The sequence below is a fragment of the Rhinopithecus bieti genome, unplaced genomic scaffold, assembly GCF_001698545.2.
Source record: "Rhinopithecus bieti isolate Rb0 unplaced genomic scaffold, ASM169854v2 scaffold_67983, whole genome shotgun sequence".
Taxonomy (NCBI): domain Eukaryota; kingdom Metazoa; phylum Chordata; class Mammalia; order Primates; family Cercopithecidae; genus Rhinopithecus; species Rhinopithecus bieti.
This window is the reverse complement of record NW_016825868.1, coordinates 134,117-144,653: the sequence shown is the minus strand read 5'-3', so window position 1 is coordinate 144,653 and position 10,537 is coordinate 134,117. Positions and strand designations below refer to the sequence as shown.

At 41.5% G+C, this 10,537-nt stretch overlaps 1 protein-coding gene across 5 annotated transcripts in view; it reads left to right on the top strand.

The window, feature by feature from the left end:
• The window catches only part of LOC108522764 (zinc finger protein 420), a 92,007-nt gene that overhangs the window by 55,383 nt on the left and 26,087 nt on the right, over positions 1-10,537 (top strand). For all 5 annotated transcript variants that reach the window (XR_001883593.1, XM_017863186.1, XM_017863185.1 and 2 more), the window contains exon 3: positions 9,722-9,810. Coding sequence is in view for 3 of the 5 variants with exons in the window: in XM_017863186.1 (XP_017718675.1) it covers positions 9,802-9,810 (9 nt within the window). In the remaining 2 variants the exon portion in view is untranslated. The remainder of the gene's footprint in view (positions 1-9,721; positions 9,811-10,537) is intronic.

Here is a 10,537-nt window from a genome sequence, read left to right as displayed (position 1 = left end):
GACGTAGATTTGGTCTTTTTACGTAATCCCATACTTCTTGCAGGTTTTGTTCAATTCTTTTTCTTCTTTTTTCTTTTGGTTTCTCTTCTCGCTTCATTTCATTCATTTGATCTTCAATCACTGATAATCTTTCTTCCAGTTGATAGAGTCGGTTACTGAAGCTTGTGCATTTGTCACGTAATTCTCGTGTCATGGTTTTCATCTCTATCAGTTCCTTTAAGGTCTTCTCTGCATTAATTATTCTAGTTATCCATTCATCCATTCTTTTTTCAAGGTTTTTAGTTTTTTTGTGCTGGTTACATAGTTCCTCCTTTAGCTCTGAGAAGTTTGATCAACTGAAGCCTTCTTCTCTCAACTCGTCAAAGTCATTCTCTGTCCAGCTTTGTTCCGTTGCTGGTGATGAGCTGCGTTCCTTTGGAGGGGTGATATGCTCTGACTTTTTTAATTTCCAGCTTTTCTGCACTGCTTTTTCCCCATCTTTGTGGTTTTATCTGCCTTTCGTCTTTGATGACGATGACGTACTTATGGGGTTTTGGTGTGGGTGTCCTTTCTGTTTTTAGTTTTCCTTCTAACAGGACCCTCAGCTGCAGGTCTGTTGGAGTTTGCTTGAAGTACACTCCAGACCCTGTTTGCCTGGGTATCAGCAGCGGAGACTGCAGAACATAGAATATTGCTGAACAGCGACTGTTACTGTCTGATTCTTGCTCTGGAAGCTTCGTCTCAGGGTATACCCAGCCGTGTGAGGTGTGATGTGTCGGTCTGCACCTAGTGGGGATGTCTCCCAGTTAGGCTACTCAGGGGTCAGGGACCCACTTGAGCAGGCAGTCTGTCCGTTCTCAGATCTCAACCTCCGTGCTGGGAGATCCACTGCTCTCTTCAAAGCTGTCAGACAGGGACTTTTTCATCTGCAGAGGTTTCTGCTGCTTTTTGTTTAGCTATGCTCTGTCCCCAGAGGTGGAGTCTACATAGGCAGATAGGCCTCCTTGAGCTGCAGTGGGCTTCACCCAATTCGAGCTTCCTGGTGGCTTGGTTTATCTACTTAAGCCTCAGCAATGACATGCGCCCCCCCAGCCTTGCTGCCACCTTGCAGTTAGATCTCCGACTGCTGTGCTAGCAATGAGGGAGGCTCCATGGGCATGGGACCATCCGGGCCAGCTGTGGGATATAATCTCCTGGTGTGCCATTTGCTAAGACCCTTGGTAAAGTGCAGTATTAGGGTGAGAGTTACCCGATTTTCCAGGTGTTGTGTGTCTCAACTTCCCTTGGCTAGGAAAAGGAATTCCCTTCCCCCTTGCACTTCCCAGGTGAGGCGATGCCTCACCCTGCTTCAGCTCTCGCTGGTCAGGCTGCACCAGTGGACCAGCATCAACTGTCCGACGCGCCCTAGTGAGATGAACCCGATACCTCAGTTGAAAATGCAGAAATCACCTGTCTTCTGTGTCGCTCAGGCTGGGAGTTGGAGGCTGGAGCTATTCCTATTCGGCCATCTTGGGCGCCACCTAGGTTATCTTGAAGTGGATTTCAGATGTATAATTTCATCCTTAAATATATTAATACATATCTGTAAAAGGTAAGAACTTTTAAATTAAAAAAATATATAACCATAGTATCATTACTGCTAAAAAGAAAAAAGCCAGGCGTGGGGGCTCATGCCTGTAATCTCAGCACTTTGGGAGACCAAGGCAGGTGGATCACATGAGGTGAGGATTTTGAGACCAGCCTGGACAACATGGTGAAACCCTGTCTCTACCAAAAATACAAAAATCAGCTGGGCATGGTGGCACATGCCTGTAGCCCCAGCTACTTGAGAGGCTGAAGTGGAAGGATCACTCGAGCTTTGTAGGCAGAGGTTGCAGTGAGCCAAGATCACAGCACTGCACTCCAGCCTGAGCAACAGAGTGAGACCCTGTCTCAAAAAAAAACCCAAAAAACAAAACAGGCAATACTGTCTTAATGTCATGAGCCAATCAGTGTTCAGATTTTCCCATTGTCTGTAAATATTTTTTATGATTTTTTTTTTAGAATCAAGATCCAAACAGTGTCTATTTGTTGTAATAATGCAATATGTTTCTTAAATATTATTCTAATCTCTGGGTTCTTTCACTTTTTCTTTCTTACAGTTTATTTGTGCCAGAAACAGAATTTTCCTGTAGAGTTACCCATATTCTGGATTTTGTTGATAGCTGGTCTGTGGGGTCATTTAACATGTTCCTCTGACACTGTATTTCTTGTAAACCAGTATTTAATTTTAAAGGCTTGATCAGATTTAAGAGTTTTGTTTGTTTGTGCTTGGTTTTGTTTGTTTGTTTTCTTGAGACAGAGTCTTGCTCTGTCGCCAGGCTGGAGTGCAGTGGCGTGATCTTGGCTCACTGCAACCTCCGCCCCTGGGTTCAGGCAATTCCCCTGCCTCAGCCTCCCGAGTAGCTGGGAGTACAGGCACACGACACCATGCCCAGCTAATTTTTTGTATTTTGTAGAGGCAGGGTTTCACCATGTTGGCCAGGATGGTCTCAATCGCCTGACCTCCTGATCTGCCANTTTTTCTTTCTTACAGTTTATTTGTGCCAGAAACAGAATTTTCCTGTAGAGTTACCCATATTCTGGATTTTGTTGATAGCTGGTCTGTGGGGTCATTTAACATGTTCCTCTGACACTGTATTTCTTGTAAACCAGTATTTAATTTTAAAGGCTTGATCAGATTTAAGAGTTTTGTTTGTTTGTGCTTGGTTTTTGTTTGTTTGTTTTTCTTGAGACAGAGTCTTGCTCTGTCGCCAGGCTGGAGTGCAGTGGCGTGATCTTGGCTCACTGCAACCTCCGCCCCCTGGGTTCAGGCAATTCCCCTGCCTCAGCCTCCCGAGTAGCTGGGAGTACAGGCACACGACACCATGCCCAGCTAATTTTTTGTATTTTTGTAGAGGCAGGGTTTCACCATGTTGGCCAGGATGGTCTCAATCTCCTGACCTCCTGATCTGCCAGCCTCGGCCTCCCAAAGTGCTGGGATTACAGGTGTGAACCACCGTGCCTGGCCCCATTTTTGTTTTTTTTTTTTTTTTTTTTTGAGACGGAGTCTTGCTCTGTCGCCCAGGCTGGAGTGCAGTGGCCGGATCTCAGCTCACTGCAAACTCCACCTCCCGGGTTTACGCCATTCTCCTGCCTCAGCCTCCCAAGTAGCTGGGACTACAGGCACCCGCCAACTCGCCTGGCTAGTTTTTTGTATTTTTTATTAGAGACGGGGTTTCGCCGTGTTAGCTAGGTTGGTCTTGATCTCCTGACCTCGCGATCCACCTATCTTGGCCTCCCAAAGTGCTGGGATTACAGGCTTGAGCCACCGCGCCCGGCCTTTTTTTTTTTTTTTTTTTTTAACACTAATCCATCATATATAGTGATGTGCACATCTCTGAAGTGGTGCATAGTATTTGGTTGTTTTCCTTTATGTGATGTTAACAGCCAGCTATTGATATCTTTATGTGAATATGTTATTTTTTCAGGGGTTACAGAATGATATTCTAATTCTTCTGCATTTATAAGCTGGAATATATCTATAAAGAGAGCCATCCTTTCTCAATGTCAGGTATTCTTGGTTACCTGAAGAATAGTTTATGCAAAAAGAAAAAAAAAACAAAACTAGAATAAAAGATTGGTTTTCTCTTATTATTTTCAGCATCTTTCAAAGCTTATTCCATGTTTTTCTTTTAAACTATTATTATTAACTTGTGGATTAAAACATATCTGTTATGTTTCGATCTGTAACAGTAACTGTTCTTATTAACGCTCACATTGTTCCATGTATGGCAAGTGGAAGGTTTACCCTCTCCGATTTGTCTACTTTTGGATTCCTTTTTATTCTTTTTGACATGACCCTAGTAGTCTTTGGCAGATTCCAGACTTTCTGTTCTGACAGAGTATTCTAGGCTCATTTTGTACAATTTCCTGTCCCAAACATAAAATCAGCCATTTATTTATGGGGCCCTGGTTCCTTTTATAAGAAGTGTTTTTAAGAAGTCACAACCGGCCGGGCGCGGTGGCTCAAGTCTGTAATCCCAGCACTTTGGGAGGCCGAGACGGGCGGATCACGAGGTCAGGAGATCGAGACCATCCTGGCTAGCACAGTGAAACCCCGTCTCTACTAAAAAATACAAAAAACTAGCGGGCCGAGGTGGCGGGTGCCTGTAGTCCCAGCTACTCAGGAGGCTGAGGCAGGAGAATGGAGTAAACCCGGGAGGCGGAGCTTGCAGTGAGCTGAGATCTGGCCCCTGCACTCCAGCCCCGGCGACAGAACGAGACTCCATCTCAAAAAAAAAAAAAAAAAAAAAAGAAGAAGTCACAACCAGGATAGTAGGAACTCTCATTGCCATTGCTTATAGCCTTAACAGAGCTGGTGAAATACAAATTTTTTAGAAGGAGAAAAAAAATCCTGATTGTATACTGATATTTCCAATTGAATTAAAAGATTATAGTTTTTCTCACTATCTTTGATTTTATATTTGTTTCTTTTATAATCTGAGAAAAATCTTAATTCGTAATGATTAATGATACTAAGATTCTCACTGATATATGTGTGTGTATAATCATTTCAGGTTATATACGTATATTAGTTTTAGACTAACAATGCCAATATTAATAACAGTATAACTACTGAAAAACTCTAAGACATAACTTCTTAAAGTTATAACATAACAAACTCTTAAGACAACTTTGAAAAACAGTTTATAGTTATTTTGTTTGTAGGTTATATTGGGTCTAATGTCAAATGACCCTATTTTAAAGTTCCTGAAAATATTCGCTCCTTTATATGTTTAACCTTCCAGCTTTGTATACACAGATAAATTTGTTTCATTTTGCTTTTGGTTCTTAGAGATTTTTTTTCATTTTGATTTAATTTTGTGATTATAGTTATAGAAAACATACTTGTGGTTCCAAAGTCAAATAGATTTGATTGATAATACTTTATAACTTTGTTGTATGTCTGTCTTCCTAGAGGCTATTGAACTGTAATTTTTTTTCGTGCAATATCTTTGTGAGGTTTTAGTATTATGATTATTTGGCCTCAAGATGTAGAACAGAGTGCTATCTCCTTTTTCTGTTTTCTGAAAACATTTGTGAAAGAATATCTGCCTTAATTGTTGGTAGAATTTACCAGTAAAGCCATCTGGGCCTTCTCTGTGGGCAGTTTGTTTCTACACATTCAGTTTCTTTAATATCCATGGGATGATTTTTACTTCTGTTTTTTCTTTTTTTTTTTTTTTTTTTTTTGAGACAGAGTCTGGTTCTGTCGCCCAGGCTGGAGTGCAGTGGCCGGATCTCCGCTCACTGCAAGCTCCGCCTCTCGGGTTTATGCCATTCTCCTGCCTCAGCCTCCGGAGTAGCTGGGACTACAGGCGCCCGCCACCTCGCCCAGCTAGTTTTTTATATTTTTTAGTAGAGACGGGGTTTCACCGTGTTAGCCAGGATGGTCTCATCTCCAGACCTCGTGATCTGCCCATCTCGGCCTCCCAAAGTGCTGGGACTACAGGCTTGAGCCACCGCGCCCGGCCTTCTGTTTTTTCTTGTGTGAATTTTGGCAATTTTTGTTTTAAGGAATTTGTCTATCTCGTTGAAATTGCCAAAATTATTGGCATAGAATTGTATTATCTTTTTAATTAAAGCCTTAAAAAATCTGTGGTCCAGTCTGTACTTTGGTAGTATATTTTTTTGAAAACTTGGTAGGGGTTTATAAACTGTATGAATCTTTTGAAAGAATCAATTTTTGAGTTTATTGATACTCTCTATTGTAATCTACTTTATATTGTGGATTTTGTGCTTATTTTTATTATTTCTTCTTACTTTGGTCTTCATTTGCTCCTCTTTTTCCAGCTTCCTAAAGTGGGAGCCTGAATCATTTTTCTAACATAAGCATTTAACACTATAAATTGTCCTCTAAATACTGCTTTTGTTGCAGCTCACAGAATCTGATACGTGTGTTTCCATTGTCACTCATTTCAGCGTATTTCCAATGTGTTTTTGCATGGGTTATTTAGAAGTATGTTTAATTTCCAAATATTTAGTGATTCTGGTTACAAGTTTGCAATTTTAATAATGTGTGGACACTGACCATCGTACATTCTCCGTATAATTCAGTTTTTAAAATATTTACGGATACTTGTTTATGACCCAGCATCTGGTTCATTTTGATGGCCTTTCCATACGCAGTTGTTAATGAAGAGTCTGACTCTTGCCAAAATCCTATGTGTGGGCCCTCAGGCTCCACCAAGTCATTCCTGGCAGGTCACACAGGGGAAAGCTGGCCTCCCCGCAGCAGACTTGGTGCACATCTAGTGCATTACAGTCTCTAAAGGGAGCTGCAGTTCAGGACTCAGGCCTCCTGGACCAGCTATGCTGTTACGCGTGTTTACATTCCTAACCCAGGCATCTCCATTAGGAGGCCTCTTTATCAGGTGCCTCTGCCAAGAGGACATCCTAATCTAGGGGAGAGGGGAAACCTTGAAGACACTTTTTTTCCCACTCTTAGTACTCCGTAGTTTTAATTTTTTTCTTTATTTCTTTTTTCTTTCTTTTCTTTTCTTTTTTAAAACAATTTTTGGAGACAGGGTATTGCTCTGTCACCCAGACTGGAGTGTAGTGGTGTTATCATAGCTCATTTCAGCCTTGAACTCCTGGGCAGTTCAGGCAATCCTCCTGTCTCAGCCTCCCAAGTAGCTAGGACTACAGGTTTGCACCACAATGCCTGGCTGAAGTTTTATTATTATTTTGTAGAGACAGATTCTTACTATGTTGCCCAGGCTGGTCTCAAACTTCTGGCCTCAAGCAATCCTCCTGCCTCGGTCTTCCAAAGTGCTGGGGTTGCTTACAGGCATGAGCCACCATGCTTGGCCAGTACTCACTACTTTTTCACTCTTAGCCCTTCCCTTGTCTTCTTGTCCTCTGGTTCCGGTCCATAAAATGAATGACAGGAGCCTTTTGTTCTGCATTCCCTTAGCAGTGAGATGACTCACTTCTGCACTGATCCACATTTGCACTGACCTGCCTGACCCTCTCTGACCCTCTCCAGGTGCTATTTCATGGTTGGGGTTGGGGGAGTGAAACAGTGGAGTACTCAGCGCTTTCTCTGGGTTAGCCTCTTACATTAAGTGATTACTAAGTGATTAAAGTCTGGTTGTGTTAATCACTTATTCCAACACCTTGCAGCTCAGTTCTCTTCAGCCCACCTTAGCTTTTGGTAAGTGGATGTGGTATTCTATTAATAGATATTTATCAGCTTGGCCAAGGTACTTGATATAGTGGTATATAAATCCTCTATATTGTTATTGATTTTATTGTCTACTCATTCTATCAGTTACTGAGCAAAAGATCTTAAAATTCCCAACTCTGATTGTGGGTTTGTCTCTTTCTTCCTTTAGTTCTGTCAATTTTTGCTTCACACATTTTGAAGCTTCATTGTTAAATCTCTACATTTGGATTGCTGTCTTCTTGATGAGTTGATCCTCCTTATTGCTAGTATTTCTCTTTATCTTGAAGTCTATTTTGTCTTATACTAATATAGGCATACAAGCTTTCTTGTGATTAGTGTTTGTATGGTGTATCTTCCCATTTTACTTTCAGCCCATCTTTATATTTAAAATGTGCTTCTTGTAAAGAGCATATAGTTGGAACTTGAGTTTTTATCTTAATACTGTATTTTTATTGGAATGGTTGCACTATTATTGATACAATGTAGTTTAAGCTCTGCCAGAGATGGGAGCATCCATATGTGGCTCTTAAGAAGAGCTTAGGGCCACATGTGGTGGCTCATACCTATAATCCTAGCACTTTGGGAGGCTGAGGCAGGAGGACTGCTTGAGACCAGGAGTTCAAGACCAGCCTGGACAATGTAGCAAAACCCCCTCTCAACAAAAAAAAGTAAAAATTAGCTGGGTATGATGGCACATGCCTGCAGTCCTAGCTACTTCGAAGGCTGAGGTAGGAGGATTACTTGAGCCTAGGAGTTCAGGGTTACAGTAAGCTATGATCATGCCACTGCACCCCAGCTTGGGTGAGAGAGTGAGGCCCTGTCTCAAAAAAAAAAATTTTTTTTAAATAAAGAGCTTGGCACTTTTTTGGAATTTAGGTCTTTTAAATTTGTGCCCTCAGCTCTCTGATGAATTTAAAAGAAATTAATGATTTTTCATCTTATCTAAATCTATATGTTGAAGAAGTCGAATTTTCAATTAAAAATGTATTCAGTACCTATATCAATGATTCTCTGCAGGGGCAGTTATTCTCCCTAGAGGGTGTTTTGGAAATACATCTAGGTCCTGTTGAATGTTAAAGTAACAGGGTTGAGGGTAAAGACTTCTAGCTTTTTTGTTTGAGACGGAGTCTCGCTCTGTCGCCCAGGCTGGAGTGCAGTGGCGTGATCTTAGCTCACTGCAAGCTCCACCTCCTGGGTTCATGCCATTCCCCTGCGTCAGCCTTCCGGGTAGCTGGGACTACAGGCGTATGCCACCACGCCTGGCTAATTTTTTGTATTTTTAGTAGAGACGGGGGTTTCACTGTGTTAGCCAGGATGGTCTCGATCTCCTGACCTCGTGATCCCCCCGCCTAGGCCTCCCAAAGTGCTGGGATTACAGGCGTGAGCCACTGCGCCCGGCCGACTTCTAGCTTTTGAAGGAGTGAGGTCTCGGATCTAGGTTAGAGATTACCCAACTTTTTCTGTAAAGAGCTAGACATTTCATATGACTTTGTGGGCCACATGGTCTCTGTTGCAACTCTTCAGCTCTGCTGCTGTAGTGTGAAAGTAGCCAAAGGCACTACATAACTGAATCAGTATGGACGTATTCCAATAAAACTTTATTTACAAAACTAGTTGGTAGACAGTAGTTTACCAACTTATGATTTAGCTGTCCATCAGTGCATAACAAAAAATTGTCTGTGATTTGCAAAATTGAGAACCATACCTGGAAAAAGTGTGTTTATAATTATCCGGGTCTGGAATATCTTACATAATGCTTTTGTGCATGACTTTTTCAATTTGCTGAATTTATCTACTTTCCTATTATTGGATGGTTTTACTATTAGCTGTATCTTCCAGGAATGCAACCATGATTTGGTTGAGAAAAAGGCTGTACTTTGCTTAAGAAATTTACTGAGTTCTTTTTTTAACCATTTCAAAAAGTTACAGTATTGATGGCAACGCTAGCTGTGATATTTGTCTTGCCCATGGCAAATACGTAGAGAAACCTCCATTTATAGATAATGCATTTCTACTTATTCTATACATACACATGAACACATACATTTAGCCTTTATTTCAAAACGTCAAATATAAAATGTGTCAACAATACTTAGTTACATATTGTCATTTTATAAGTCTAAATTTCTTCATTATAAGTAATTGTAAGCATAAGCATTTAACTATTTGTGCCTTCTAATGTAGTTGTGTACGATCATAAATATATTGAAATACTAAGTTGTTCATTATCTCCATTTTTGACATCTATAGATGTGTTGTTATTACCTATGAGTTTCATTTCAGAAGTGGTAGAGAGGTTATTATATTTTCTGTTTGTATATAGGAAGCATTGAGTTTGATCAAGGTAAGAACCACAACATATATCTCTCCGCCTTAGTGTGTGTTTTGGGGGTGGGAGAAACAGGAAGAAAAGAACAACAAAGATAATTCCAACTGAATCATTTGTTACTTTGCAAAACACCTGGTCTCATGGTTCTGCTTTCTCCTCCCTAGCTCTGCATTCTCCAGACTCTGTGCTTTCCTAAGATAGGAACCCAGAAGAGGACTGATCATTTCTTGCAGCTCTAAAAACCATGGCTCGGGTAAATTGGAGTTTCTTTGTGCTCTCTTCATTTACTTTTTTACAGAGTATGTGTGTGTATTCCTCACTCCTGAAGCTTCATTCCTAACTGACCTCACTCAGGAATATGCTCCTCAGTTTGTCCCATTCTGATAAGTGATAGTGTCTTCCCTAAGTGTGTCTTTCTAATCTAACCTTTAGTCACATACTTACTCAACAATCCGTTCAGCATCTTTGACTAGGAACATTGATCTAACAAAAGCAGAGTTCCCTGATTTCATAAGGTTGAGGAGGTTGTTAAATGGCACGACACATGAAAACCTTTTGAACTTCTCTTGAGATCTAAATTCCCAGGTAGACAAGACAGGAGTTGGTCTTGACTGGGCTCACTCTTGATATGTGGCAAGAGCTCATGCTTTATGAGTTTTTTTTTTTTTTTTTTTTTTTTTTTTTTTGAGACGGAGTCTCGCTCTGTCACCCAGGCTGGAGTGCAGTGGCCAGATCTCAGCTCACTGCAAGCTCCGCCTCCCGGGTTCACGCCATTCTCCTGCCTCAGCCTCCCGAGTAGCTGGGACTACAGGCGCCGCCCCTCGCCCGGCTAGTTTTTTTTTTTTTTGTATTTTAGTAGAGACGGGGTTTCACCGTGTTAGCCAGGATGGTCTCGATCTGCTGCCCTCATGATCCGCCCGCCTTGGCCTCCCAAAGTGCTGGGATTATAGGCATGAGCCACCGCACCCGGCCGGAAGCTA